The sequence below is a fragment of the Bubalus bubalis genome, chromosome 2 (assembly GCF_019923935.1).
Source record: "Bubalus bubalis isolate 160015118507 breed Murrah chromosome 2, NDDB_SH_1, whole genome shotgun sequence".
Classification (NCBI taxonomy): Eukaryota; Metazoa; Chordata; class Mammalia; order Artiodactyla; family Bovidae; genus Bubalus; species Bubalus bubalis.
This window is the reverse complement of record NC_059158.1, coordinates 172,783,247-172,797,908: the sequence shown is the minus strand read 5'-3', so window position 1 is coordinate 172,797,908 and position 14,662 is coordinate 172,783,247. Positions and strand designations below refer to the sequence as shown.

Genomic DNA, 14,662 nt, shown 5'->3' with positions numbered 1-14,662 from the left:
GAAGTTTTCTTTGGGAGTGAATCTCCATGGAAACAGCTTCTGGCCTGGGCTCTGTAGTCAGCCTGGGGTGTGAGTGGTGCCAGGGAGCTGACTTACCTGGTCACCCCGCCTCCTTATCACTTGTCTCGTCAGAGCAGGGAGAGCCCTTGAAAACATCTAATCCAACTAATTTTACAGGCTAGATAGTAACGTGAGAAAATGGTCACAATGACATGCTAAGGGAAGCATGTAGAAAACAAAATGATCTGTGCTTACCAGCCCTTATTCACTCAACAAATATTTATTGAGCAATTATGATGTACCAGGCAGTGGGAGGCATTGGGAACAGAGCAGAGAACCAGACAGACATAGTCCCTACTTATAGGGATCTTCCAGTCTAGTGGGGAAGACAGATAATATTGTTGTTTAGTTACTAAGTTATGTCTGACTCTTTTGTGACCCCCATGGACTGTAGCTCTCCAAGCTCCTCTGTCCATGGGTTTTCCCAGGCAGGAATACTGGAGTGGGTTGCCATTTTCTTCTCCAGGGGATCTTCCCGACCCAGGAATTGAACCTGCATCTCCTGCATTGGTAGGCAGATTCTTTACCACTGAGCCACCAGGGAAGCCTTCAGATAGTTATCCATTATGGTCTATGCCATGGACAGAGGAGCCTGGCAGGCTATGGTCCATAGGGTCACAAAGAGTCAGACACAACTGAAGCAGCACAGCATGCACACATGGTCTATGCTCTAGAGAAAATAAAGCCACGTAGGATGGGTGATGAATTTAGTAGGGTGTCAGAGAAGGCTTCTCTATGGAGGGCACACCTCAGATGACAGGTGAAGGATGAAGAGGACCCAGCCTTGAAAATACAAGTTAGATAGAAAACTCGGAATAGCTACTTTTATGGGAGTAGAGAGCTTGCACAGACATAATGACTGGAACTCTAGTACCATCTCAGGCCATAAGGCAACCAGAAAGACGGATATGACAGGCTGAAACCAGTGAAACAGAAGGAAGAAGCAGCCAGGGTCCCTGATGGGTTAGCCACACCATCACTGCACTCAGGGATGTGCTAGGAAGCTTGCCCTCTGGAAAAAAGATAAACAGCTTCAGTTTATAGCGCTGGCCAATTTCCATGGTGTAAAGGCTCCCTCAAAGCCAATTTCAAGCTTTCCAAGTGAGGTCATCAGACACAGAGCTGAGACAAGATTTGCACATTTAGTTCTCAGGAACTGGGGCAAGTTGGCCCTGGCAGACCATTGCCTGGGCTCCTTTCCTATAGACCTGTTTTACGTGGAAGAGAAATACACCCTCATCTAATTTCAGTTACTTTGGGCAGCTCTCTATTACAAACAGTTGGGAGTCATTCCTAATAGATTCTCATGCATCTGAGCCACTGGAATAGACAGATCATGTTCACCTAATAATACAAAATGACTGCTCCTCCCTGATGGCCTTGGGTCTGTCCAGCTTGGGACAGTCTGCTTGAGATGCAGAGTTTGAGGAGATGAACCAAATGCTACAACCCTCTCCCTTGGTGGCCCTCATAGACCCAACCGCTCAGGCAGTTCTTCAGATTCTCTGAGAAAACTGCCCTGGAGGCCATGTTCTTCACATTGCTCAGGGCACCCCAGGAACATGGCCAAATTCCTCCCTGCTTTCAGGGTCAGGGAACAACAGGATCCCAGGAGCAATGGAACACTCTTTCATCCATCCACAAACATGTGCTGAATGAGGCCTCCTTGGGCCCCACATGCTGCTGTGTCAGTGACAGGGAGAAGGATGGGGGCGAGTCCCAACCCATGAAGCCTCAGGAGGTGTGTAGATGGGCTGGGTGGGTGGGTGGGAGACAGGGACAGAGAGATTTACATCACAGTGAAAGCTGGAATAGTGATATGGCACCCCAAACTGCCCTTCCTCTCATGTTCTCCATCTCTGTGCAGGGCACACCCCCTACCCCTGCTGCTACCCAAGCCAGAAATCTAGGAGTCACCCTTGACATGGCCCAGTCACCAATCCAATCGGTCATCGGGCTTGCCCTGGAATCTGTCCTCTCCTCTCTATACCCACCGCCCCGGTTCAGTTTTTATCACTTTTTTTCTGGGCTGTGGCTCCAGGCTCCTCCCTGCCCCACAGAGCAGCTGGGATGATGGTTCTCCAGGATGGATGTGTTCCTGCATCTCCTCCCCAGGGCCCTCTGCAGGATTTCCACATTGTCTGGGGAGAAGAGGGCATCCCAGTTGGCTCAGTGGTAAAGAATCCATCTGCCAATGCAGGAGCTATAGGAAACACTGGTTCAATCCCTGGGTCAGGAAGATCTCCTGGAGTAGGAAATGGCAACCCACTCCAGTATTCTTGCTTGCAAAATTCCATGGACAGAGGAGCCTGGCTATAGTCCATGGAGTTGTAAAGAGCTGGACACGGCTGAGTGACTGAGCACACACGTACTCTGGGGAAAAGGGCACCAAGCCTGAGTGAGGCATTCAAGGCCCTTCAGTATTGACCCCAGATTTCTTTTCCAGCCTTTTCTCTTCATCCAGACCTAACATTCAATGCAGTAGCTGCTAGTCACACGTGGTTATTTAAATTCAAATGAAATAAAATAAAATTGAAATTCAGTTCCTAAGCTGTACTGAGTTGGACCATAAATAAGGCTGAATGCCAAAGAATTGATGCTTTTGAACTGTGGTGCTGGAGAAGACTCTTGAGAGTCCCTTGGACAGCAAGGAGATCAAATCAGTCAATCCTAAAGGAAATCAACCTTGAATATTCATTGGAAAGACTGATGCTGACGCTCCAATCCTTTGGCCACCTGATGTGAAGCGCCAATTCATTGGAAAAGACCCCGATGCTTGACAAGATTGAAGGCAGGAGGAGAAGGCAGGAGAAGATGAGATGGTTGGATGGCATCACTAACTCAATGCACATGAGTTTGAGCAAGCTCCGGGAGTTGGTGGAGGACAGGGAAGCCTAGTGTGCTGCAGTCCATGAGGTTGCAAAGAGTTGGACACAACTGAGCAACAGTTATACTAGAGCTAGAAAAACAACAGCTATACTAGAGTGAACATTTCAAGTGCTCAACAGCCACAGGTGACTGGCGGCTATGGTATCAGATGGTGCAGATGCAGGATACTTCCATTATTCCAGAAAGTTCTACCGGACAGTGCTGCTCTAGATGCATGAAGCAACTTGCAGTGACCTCCACCAGGCCTTTACACATGCTGTTCCCTCTGTCTGGAAGGCTCAGCTACATGGTTTTCTCTACCTGTTGCTGCTGCTGCTGCTGCTAACTCGCTTCAGTAGTATCCGACTCTAAGCCACCCCATAGACTGCAGCCCACCAGGCTCCTCTGTCCATGGGATTTTCCAGGCAAGAGTGCTGGAATGGGGTGAGTGCTTATCTTGGAAGACCTAGATCAGACGTCACCTCCACTGAGAATCCATATCTCAACTCCATTCTGTCATCAGACAATCCCGTGTGCAGAGCCTTCCCTCACACTATCTGGCACATGCTGCATCTTAACAGCAAGGTTACCTGTCAGTCTTCCCCCTGAGGTATAGGCTTTTAGGCCAGGGACTGTGTCTGAGAGATTTTCACACCCTCAGTACCTAGGAGAGGGCCAGGCACAGAGTTTATATCATGAATCTGCCCTGGGGAGAGGCTAGGCTGGGTCAGGGCTCACCTCTGAAAGGGTGGGCAGAGTCCCCAGGCAGGCAGCTCTCCTCAGGTGAGCTACAGATCCTGAGGGAACAGCTAAGTTAGGAAAAACAAAACGTAGAACCCACAGAGCAGGACTAGGAAGCAGCCTGGACTTTGTTACTCACCCTGCCTTCCCTCCTTCCAGGCCTGGGATCAGACCTGACCCCCTGGGTTAGGAGACTGGCTTTGTCATCCATTAGCTGTGTGATCTTGGGCAGGTAACCTAATCTCTCTGGGCCCCAGTCCCGCATCTGAGAAATGGGGGTAACAATATCTCCTAGGGTTGGAAGGGTGAAATGAGATAACGGTAAGAAGTGTTGTTTAGCCTTACAGTGGAGAGCCTGGCATACACTGGGTGCTTGGGAGACGGGGGGGCCACCATGTCCCGTGTGAGGTTCCTGGGTCACTTCTCCACATCCCTATGGTTTGCTGTGTCAGGCCCCTCCTTTCCTCCTCAGATGGCCAGAATGGGAAGGAGCCCCAGGGACCATCTAGTGCAGCCATCTGGATTTCTAGAACAGGGAACTGAGGTCCAAGAAAAAGGGACTGAGTGGCCCATGGCCACACAGCTTGACAGAGAACCAACTGGGAAATCTCCTCCCAGCAGATGTCAGACAGGAAACGAAGCTGTTGACGAACTCCTAAGTGATAGAGCTAACTGTGCGGAAGGACACTGACCCTCCTGGAGGCTCAGAACCGGGTCTGGAGGCAGTGTGGCCTAGGTTTGAATTTCACAGTCAGCGTGTCACTTAATTCGCACAGCAACCTCATGAGATTGGTGCCTTTGTCACCTCGGTCTCTCAGAGGGGGAAAGAGAGTCTCAGAGAGGTCAGGCAGTGTGCCAAAGGGGACAGAGCCTGTAAGAATCAGGAGTGGGGATCTGAGTGACTCCAAAATCCATGCTGGAAACCACTCGGTCCCTCTGTCGGCAATACAGCAATCACGTCTGGGTGCCCACGGTCAGGCTCTAGGCCAGTCACTCCAGGCGGCTGGGGGGCTGCAGACAGCCCTTGCCCTTGAGAGTTTGCAGTGAGGAGGAGAGGCAGAAATAGAAACAGGTAGACTGCAAAGGGAGAACAGGATAAACGTGGAGGGAACACCTAGGAGCCCAGCTGTGTTTGTGACTCCCTCCCACCTCAGTTGCCAAATCTATAAAGTACAGCTAATGACACCACCGGCTCTGTGGTTGTTGTGAGGATTAGGTGACTTAATACCGGACCTGTCCGGAGGCCCAGGAAGTGCTCAGTCACTCGTAGTAGTCATTATCATCACAATAATTATAATTGTATGTGAAATAGGAAGTTTCTTAGAGAGAGTTTATTTCTGCTGGAAAGATCTGGGAAGATGGATGGCTGGCTGGGCAGGGTCCCTTCTAGTCTCCAGGGTGGGGCCAGAGCATTCCAGGTGGAGAGAACTGGTCGGGTAGGGGCACAGGTGTGTGCAGGAAGTGAGGGGCAGTTGGGGGTGGCTGGAGCCAGGTATGTGGGTGGAGTCTCAAGCTGGAAAGGCCAGCGGGGCTGGCTGGGACGAGGGCAGCAGGGCGTGGGGTGGAGTTGGCCTTGGAAGTCAGCCTCGGGGAGCTGGACTCTGCAGGCCCATCAATGCTGGGGCAGAACAGGAATGGGGGTGGGGGGTGGGGGGACGCCCTCCTGAGGGCAGAGCCGCTGGAGAGGGGGCAGAGTTAGGGCTGGTGCAGACCTAAGCACACAATTATGCAAATATGTCAGTTGAGAGACTCTGAGGCTCCCGCATGCATAGAGAGGCCAGGCCTGGGGCAGCAGCTGAGGGGGAGGACAGAGAGCCAGGGCTCACAGGCCCCCAAGGCCAGACCTCCCTTCCTGCAAGGCCATCCCTCCTCCAGCCCAGAGGATAAAGGTGCTGCCAGAAGCCATCTCCACCAGCTTCAGGGACCCTCTCACCCGTGTCACCCTTCTGCCCCGTGGTAACAGCATGAACTTGGGTGTAAAAAAACCTGGTTTCAAATCCTGGCTGCATGCCTTTGGGTAGATCACATCTTCCCCTCTCAGAGCCTTATCTATAAAATGAGGACCAGAGCCACTTGGCAGGGGATGTGATGAGGATAAAATGAGACGAGACCCTTGAAAGGGCCCAGCATGGTGTGGCTCATGATAGGTACTCAAGACCCTTTGGTGCTCAAGACTCCTCCCCTCCTCCACACCCAGTACTGCTTTCTCTTCCCTCCTCTGGCCCAAAGCTGCCCCAGATCTTCACAGGGCACACTGAACTTGCCTCTTCTCTCCCTTCCCCCAGGTCTCTCTTCTATTTGCACACCCCTGATGCTCCTGTTTCTGTTTCTTCTGTCAGACCTGAACCCTGATGCATCTTCTCGGCCTCTGAGCCTGCCCTGCCCACTTTGAGCCTCAGGGTCTCTGGCAGGGCAGCACCGCGTGATTGTGCCCCCTCTTCCAGGCTGCCCACCAGGCCCACCCACACACCGCCCCTTAAGGCACACTGACCAGGCCAGCCTCGCCTGCTCCAGCCTGTTTCTAGTTCCCCCACATCTCCAGGGTCAAGTCCACGCTCCTTGGGCAGGACTGGTGTCCAGCTCCTTGGGCAGGACTGGCGCATTCAAGCCCCTTTCCCACCCTTCGCCCTCCAGTCACGATGAACTGCCGGCTCACCTTCATGCCTGTCCCTGGCTGACTCAGATCATCATCTGAGTCCAAGTTCTGGCTTCAGCAACATGTACTGGTTGTGTGGCCTTAGGCACAACTTCTGAGCCTCAGTTTCCTCATGTGAAAAATGGGGCAATGAGACCTGTCTTCTAGGGCGGCTGTGAGGGTGAAATGAGAACGGGTATCTGCCCCCGGCACTCTGCACGTGGGACCATGGGTGTTGTTTTTCCCTGTGTAACGTCTCCTCTCTCTGCTCTCAAGACCCAGTTGTCAGCTGGGGAACCTGGCCAAGCCTCAGTTGTGCCCACAGGAGCCTAGGACATGACCTGGCAGCTTGTAGGCCTGTCTCCCAAGAACCACGGCAGGGCCAAGCTTGTCTTGTTCTCTCCTGGGCCCACGACCTGGCCCTCAGTAAGCCAGCAGAGGAGTGTCAACTGAGTAAATTACTGACTAAATCTCTGAATCCAAGAAGGACACCATCTCCACATCCTTGACAACCATCTCCGTGTTCAAACAGAATTCAAGGTCCAGAAAGTAAATGATGCTGTAAAAACAGCACTGGACTGAGATTCCAGGGAGCTGGGCTCTGGACCAAACTTGGGCAAGTCAGTTTCCCCATTTGCACAGTGGGGAGAGGGTGGAAGCGGATGGTTTCTGAGGTCTCATTTGGATGTTCCCTGAGGCAGTTAGGGTGGTGTTGGTGAGGGGGAAGAATTCTGAGTCAGACCAGAGTCTGACCCAGCTTTGCCTCCTACTTGCAGCGTGATCTTGGGCAAGTTACTGAGCCTCTCAGCCTCATCATGTTCATCTGTGAAATGGGGCTGATCCTAGTCCCACTCGGGGAGCGGGGAAAAGAAAAAGGACTTCTGTAAGGATTCGAGGCTCGTAACAGCACCTGGCACATAACAATGGTCCAATACACTCTGGCTCGTTTTATGGGGTTGTTATTGTTTCTGTTGTCACTTCCTACCCGATCCTTTCCTCTCTAGAAAATAAACATCCTGGGGTCCCCAGCTTCCATTCTGAGTTTCAGCCCCATGACCTGTGCTCAGCCAAGGTGCTCTGGATGAACTGGGCTTTTCCTGGTTGCCCGCACACACCTGTGAAGAGGGAAGTAGAGATGCCAACTGCGGCCGTGGGTCTGACTCACTGGCAGCCTTGCCCCTGTGGAGCCTGCTTTGTGCATACAAGTCCTGCCCTCTCCTGCAAAAGTAACAGCAGAGGCCACTTCCCCCAGACACAGACAGCCCGGCTGTCCACAGTAGCAAATAAAGCACCTTCACATCAGCTGTCTCTGGATAGGCAGCAACTCGCTCTCCTTCTTTATGTTTTGTTCTGATTTCCACTTCCCAGGTTGGGAGAGGGTGCAGAGAAGGCAGCACCTTCTGCTCAGCTGGAAGAAGCCAGAGTCAGGATTTGAATCCAGTCCCTCAGCTCTGTTCTCTCCCCGTGTGGCTGCCTCGGGGGTCTCTGGAGCCCTATGCCCAACTCCTCAGGGCTCCCATCCAAGGCTGATCCACTGCTGTCTCCCTCGGCATGAAGGAGGCCTTGGGAAAGGCTCCAGCGGTCACATGAGACCTGGAGGGGGTGGCTGGGACTGCATCCAACCCCTTGCCTGGAGGTTAGGAAGCTGAGATGGCCAGAGAGCCGGATGCTGTGCCCGAGTAAGATGACATTCAGCACCTGCCCCTGGAGCATCAGCTGGCACAGGCAGACAGTGTCCGGAGCCTGACCCTGTACACTTGAACTACAAAGACAGGCAGGGTGCGGGGGAGACAGCCACCCGGCCCTGAGAGGTAGCTCAGAGGCTATGCATGGTCCACTCAGCCAGGCTTCAAATCCTGTCCCTGCTGTTTACCAGCTGGGTGACCAAACAAGTCACTGAATTCCTCTGAGCCTCTGTTGCCTTATCTGTAAAAAGAGTAAATTACAGTACCCATTTGACAGGGTGTTATGAAAAACATTAGATGAAAAAAAAATTAAATGAGTCAGTACACGAAAAGTGCTTAGCACTTTCTTGGGCAGTGGACTAGGACTCAGTAATATTAACTGAGAAGCCCCAAACCCTTCTGAGATGGTGGTTCCTTCCCTCCACTTTGCTCTGTGGGCCAGTGCTCAGCAGTGGAAAAAAAGGGAAGGCATACACACACACACACTGTTTACATGACAAAATTTCTGTAGAACTGTAAACAAATCTTTAAGAAAAAAATCCTATTTTTCCATGGGGTGGGACTATGGGGGGGTTTTAACTTTTACATTATATAGCTCTGTTTCTTATGTTAATTTTATACTCAGAAAAAAATAAAGATATTTAAAAATTGCTACCACTAACTGTGTGCCAAGCACAGTGTCAGGCACATTTGATACAACCTCCCTCTTACGACATCCTTGCCATGATGGTCGTATTATCCCCATGTTAGCAGGTGAAGGCTTAGAGAAATGAAGTGATTGGATCAAGGACACACAGCTTATCGGTGAGGATGCCAGGATCTGACCCCAGTATTGGAATCTAGGGTACAAAGCCATTCTACTTGCAGGTCAGGGAAAGCTTCATGGAGGAGGGGCTATTTGAGCTGAGCCTGGAAAGCTGAGTAGGACTTCTCCAGGCCTGGGTTCTCAGCCTGTTGTGATTTTGACCCTAGGGGACATTTGATGAAGCCTGAAGGCATTTTTGACTGTCAGAGCTTGGGGTGGGTCAGGCTACTAGCATCCAGTGGGTGGAGGCCAGGGATGCTACTAAACAGCCCACAGTGCACAGGATTGCCTGTGTGTGTGCGTGCTCAGTCACTCAGTTGTGTCCAGCTCTTTGCAATACCATGGACTGTAGTCTGCCAGGCTCCTCTGTCCATGGGATCTCCCAGCAAGAATACTGGGGTGGGTTGCCATTTCCTTCTTCAGGGGATCTTCCCGACCCAGGAATCCAACTTGCATCTCCTGCATCATCCTACATTGGCAGGCGGATTCTTTACCACTGTGCCACCTGGGAAGCTCTGCATAACATAGACTTATCTGGCCCCAAATGTTAATAGTGCCAAGTATGGTGTAACATACCAGAACTGTCATTTATTGAGTTTTTACTATGTGTCAAGTGCAGTAACAACTTCTGGCCAATGTCATCTTATTGAATTCAACCCCATTATTCCCATGCTGTGAAGGAGGTTCCTGAGGCTCAGAGATGATAAGGAACTTTCCTAACGTCACACAGCCAGAAATGGTACTGCAGACTTGGAGCTGCTTGAGTACAAAGCCAGAGCCCTTTACCTCTCTCCTCTGCTGCGTCTAGGATTTATAATAAATGAAAACAGCTCCAAGCTAACTGTTAGGAGTCGGGGGGGGTGGGGGTGGCTGTGAGGAGACTCCCGATGAGCCAGGAGTAGCCTCTTCTGGCCTCAGGGCCTTGGGAAAGGGGAGGATCCTCTCTTCCCTGCTCTGCCATTTCCCCATCTGTCAAAGGAAGTTTGTACCAGATGATCTCCAAGGCCCTGCTGGCTCGGAGTCTGTTATTCTCCAGGAGAAGGGCCCAGCCCAGGCCTCAGGAGCCCTGGGGACAAGCCACCAGCTGCTGGGAGAGGAGGGGGTGTGACAGGCAAGCCCAGTCTCATTTCCAGTGCATAAATAGCTAATGAGCCCCACTTCCCCATGAACAGAGGGGGAGTCATGGGGGTGGGGAGTGGCTTGAGCCTCACCCAGCAGCTTACTTCTCCACAGGAGAGGATGTTTCTCTGCCACTTTCTTGCCAAGCCCAAAGGAGGTACCAAAACAAGGCCTCCTTCTCAGGTGAGAGGCAGGTCTGGGCAATTGCCCAGCTGGGCACTTGAGGTCTCATACATAGAAGGAGAAAGGATGGGAGTACGTGCTGACCCAGCCCCTAACCTGTGCCAGGCATCTCAATAGCAGATTCATTTCAGGTCAGCCTCATGAAAATCCTGGTAGGAAAGAATCATTCTGATGCCAGTCTACAGGTGAGAGCCTGGAGGCTTCCATGAAGAAATGTGCCGATTAGACAGACAGGGCTGAAGGAAGGTTTGGAACCTAAATGTGACTGACCCCAGGACAGTACACTAGAGGATGAGTGAGTAGCAGTCTTACTTTTCTTTTCACCCAAGAATGACAGTGTTTCAATAAACATTTGGAGAAAATATATGTTCACTTTCTCCTGCCTGCCCCAGGTCATGGAACAGACGAGAAAACCCCACAACACCATAATTTGGATTTGCTGGTTTGCAGACAGGGGATTCAAATGTTGGAAGGCAGAGTTCTCCCCAGCTAGAAAGTCAGACAGAGAAACGAGGGGCTGAGCGGCAGGAACGGGATCTGGCTGGGGTCAGGCTGAGCTTTCTAGGCCGGCTCTCTCACTGTCTGGCAGTGTGACTTTGGGTATGTTGCATCACCTCTCTGGACCTGTCTCCGCATCTACATAATGAAGAGGATGGACAGATGGTTTCAGAGTCCCTCCAGTCTCTTACTACCTGTGCTCAGTCCTGTCCAAGCTTCTCTCCTTCTCCCTGTTTAAGTGACTTCATAGACGGGGAGATGGAAGCACCAGAGCCTGGCACAAGGGGCTCTGGGAGTAGAGGGCCAATGCCATCCTTGTGCCAGCTCCCAGAGCCCCCAGCTCTTGCTCTCCATCTCCACACAGCCAAACTGAAAGGGAGTCAGCCGTGTTTTTGGGATTAAAGGAACAAGGAGCAGATGAGGTGAACACAGGGTCATTTCTCCTAGGGCCAGGGTATCTGCTGATGCAGGCTGGCTCACAGAGACTCATGTATAAGGGGGGTGACCCCCTATAACAGGGAAAATAGTCATTTAGCTCCTGCTTAAGGAGTCAAAAATCTTCTGCTTTCAAAGGCTCTACAGTCTGGGCCAACTTAGGTCAGGGATGGTCATTCATTCAACCTTTACTGATGTGCGCTGTGGGCCAGGCCTTGTGCCAGGCTTTAGGTCCACAGATATGATGACTAAGAGACTGTCCCTTCTCTTGGTGACTGTGTGCTAGTCTGGTATCCTGAGGCCAAAGACACAAGGTTTGCTAGATTTAAATGGTTTAGCTTGAGAAAGAGATTCCAGGCTCACAAAAAGCTTGGGAATCATTTTATTAAACACAGCAAGATGGGTTTCTTTGCTACAAGATTTCTCCAAGCCTTTAATATGCAAATGTACACTGAGAATTCTCCAAGGAGGGTATAGAGAATGTACTTTATTTCCTAATTATAGCTAATCTTGGAACACTATTTTAATATTTATTTTTATTTATTTATTTGGTTATGCCGGGTCTTAGTTATGGGATGCGGGATCTTTAGTTGCAGCAATGCAAACTCTTGGTTGTAGCATGTGGGCTCTAGTTCCCTGACCAGGGATCAACCCCAGCCCCCTGCCTTGGAAGTGTGGAGACTTAGCCACTGGATCATCAGAGAAGTTCCTGGAACACTATTTTTTTTTTAAATATTATACTTATTAACAAAGACTGCAGTGCTAATGCTATTGTTTTGGAGTTTAGAGAAGGCTTACACAGAGAGGGCATTTGAGCAGGGCTTTGAGAGTTGAACAGGAGTCAGTCAGTGAGGATGGGAAGGCTGCAGGGAGATCAATTACAGTCCTAGGCTGACTATGATCAGGCTACCCTGCATATACTATTTCACATAGTCCTCAAGGTCCTGATGTGGGCGACAGAGCTAAAGAGGTCACTAAAAGTCCCTGGAAACTCCTAGAGGTCAACTCTCTCTCTTTTCTTGAATCACCTCACCTCAGGGTCTTATTACCCAGATCTTGAGCCTATAAGTCCTATTCTCACTCTCAATTAGCCTCTACTGTGATTTCAACTCAGAATGATTTTTACAGTATCTGAACTTGATCCCAGCCTTAGACCCTCACACACCTTGCCCTAGCCCCTGGCACCCAAATCCACTCTCTCAGCAGCTTGCTGACCCTCATTTAGACCCTCTCTTAGATTTAACCCTGATCTGCTCAGAGTGATCTAGCCCAGGTACTGATCCCCAGGTCCTGATGCACACCTGATTGAACCCCCAAGGACATCATGCCCCAAAGCCTGCAGCTCAGCTACAATGTCTAGTCCAGACTCATCCTCGGACGGCGGCCCCAACCCCTGTCCAGTCCTGACTTTGTTCCCATTCCCCACCTGCGTCTTTGTCCCCAACTCAATCCTGAACCATTCTTACGTGGGCCCTGTCTCCAGGTCCCACTCTAGGGCCTCCCACAGTGGCCCTGCCCTTGCCCAGCTCAGATTCGGCCGCGTCCCTAACCTTGCCCCAGCCAGTACAGCTCTGATCCTATTTGTCCCCGCCGTCGCACTCCTCTGGGGCTCTCTCCCCAGCCATGGACCCACCCCCGGCTTCAGTTCTGAGACCCAGCCTGGCGAACTCGGCTCAAGGCCCCACCCTCAACACCGCCTCCTCGCCGCGGCCCCGCCCCGTCCTAATTCTGATAGGGCCCTGACCCTGCCGGCGGCCCCGCCCTATGGCAATTCTGACTGGGCCCTGCCCGAGCGGTCCAGCCCTGACCCCGCCCCCGGCCCCGCCCCGCCCCCCGCCCCAGGCAGAGCAAACAGCTCACCTGCAACTCCTCGAAGGCATCATCGATGCCGGTGACCTGGTGCTGCTCGTGTAGTGCGGGTTCATCGCAAAAGAAGCAGAGCAGTGCGCGGTCCGTGAGGCAGAAGAGCTTGACCTTGTCGTGTGCCTGGCACGGTCGCGCGGCCCGGCGCGCGTTGAGGATGGCGTCCAGGGGGAAGGCGCTGTAGCGCTCCACGATGTTGGCCAGCTTGAGGCTGGGCGCGAGCGCGGGCTCCGCAAACGTGCGCCGGCACTCGGGGCAGTCGCGGGCGCCCTGAGCCTCCTGCCTCACCCAGTGCTCGGTGATGCAGCGGCGGCAGAAGTAGTGCTCGCAGCCCAGGCTCACCGGGTCCTGGTAGATGCTCAGACAGATGGAGCAAAGCAGCTCGTCCTTGAGACTGCATGCCATGGCGCCAGGGGCAGTGGGAGAGGGTCCCCCGAGATGCAGGGGGCGGCGGGGAGAGCGCGGCGCTGTCGGGGGCAGCTCTTGGGAATGGGTGCCAGGAGCAGGCCCGGAGAAGCAGGAGCTACAAGAGAAGGAAGAGGTGTTGTCCGGGAGCGGGGTAATGCGAGTAAGAGGTCCGGGGTAGAGACTATCCGAGAAGCGAGCCCAGGAAGGTGGTCTCGAGGTAGTGGATGACCCGGAGCGATGGGTGCTGGAGGGAGAGGGCCGTGGGTGTCTGGGGGAGGGTGATCCCAGCAAGAAGAGTCTAGGGAAAGGGGCAGTCCCGAGGGATGGGTGCTGGGAGAAGAGGATCAGGGAGGGGGGCGGAGGCCTTGGGGGGCTGTAATACCAGGATGGGTGCGGTGGGGGGAGGGGGAGAAGCTGGGGATGGGGAATTCTCGGGGAGGGGGAAGAGCCACCCCTCGGCTGTGCCCGGCAGAGGAGAGGAGGGGTGTGAGCAAGCTCAGCTGCTCGATCCCGGCCCCAAGACCCGTCCCCGCGCGGCCTCTTACCCTCGCCGGCTCAGAGGCCACTGCTTCGGTCCCAGCGCAGCCTCTCAACCCGGAACCAGCCGAGCCAAAGCTGCCGGCGGCCTCGACTCCCTCCCCGCCTCCGCGGGCGGGGACCCAGTGACTCCGCCCCCGCGGCGGGCGGGGGAGAGGAGGGGCAGGGCCGGGACTCCAGCCTGCGAAACCCCTCCCCGCCCCCACCATTCCCCAGCTCCCAGGGGTGCGAAAGCCAGCTGTTCTTTCAGGGTCTGCACTTGGAACAAAATCCAGGTCTCGCTTGGCGTCCCTGCGGCGGAGGTGGGCGGGGGAGGGGAGGCGGGAGAAGTGGGCCCTCTAATTTGAGAGGATAAGGAGTACAGGATCTTTTTGGATCATCAATGTGAAGATTGGTGAAAAATAATATTTTGTATTAAAACAAATACAGGTATGTTGTTTAATCTGCGTAGAATACAACTTTTGCATAAAATGTAAAGATAAAACTCGAGAAATACCCTGCTTGCTTAGAGCAAGTCCAAGAGCCTCACACTTCTAAGCCCTGGGGTCCCATTTCCTCTTCACTTTCTTAAGCAGTGCTAATGGCTGAAGTTGGAAAGTCCTGGCCCTGACTTATAACTAACCCAAGGAGTTGTCTCCACTTAGCAAGCATTTCTGGAGTGCTATAGTATGCGTGCTGTATTATGGAGAGGGAGAAAGAGTAATAGGAGACCTGGTCTGCATGCTAGATGGAGAGGGGATAAGGGATTTCTAGGCAGAGGGGGCAGCATGTGCAGGAGCATGGAGGTGTGAAAGGGGAGGAAAATTTTGGGGAAGTGTGAGTGGT

The 14,662-nt window shown here is 52.7% G+C and overlaps 1 protein-coding gene across 2 annotated transcripts in view; it reads right to left on the bottom strand.

The window, feature by feature from the left end:
- TRIM62 (tripartite motif containing 62) overlaps nt 1–13,980 on the bottom strand; it is a 38,036-nt gene extending 24,056 nt beyond the window's left edge. Inside the window, exons 1-2 of one of the 2 annotated variants that reach the window (XM_006054671.4) lie at nt 13,846–13,980; nt 12,890–13,415 (exon numbers count right to left, since the gene is read on the bottom strand). In XM_006054671.4, coding sequence (XP_006054733.1) covers nt 12,890–13,297 — 408 coding nt within the window. In that variant the 5' untranslated portion in view covers nt 13,298–13,415; nt 13,846–13,980. Of the gene's footprint in view, nt 1–7,803; nt 7,873–12,889; nt 13,416–13,845 lie in introns of those variants that run through there. The other variant, XM_045164631.1, reaches the window with a different exon arrangement.
- Between the last annotated feature and the right edge of the window lie 682 nt (nt 13,981–14,662).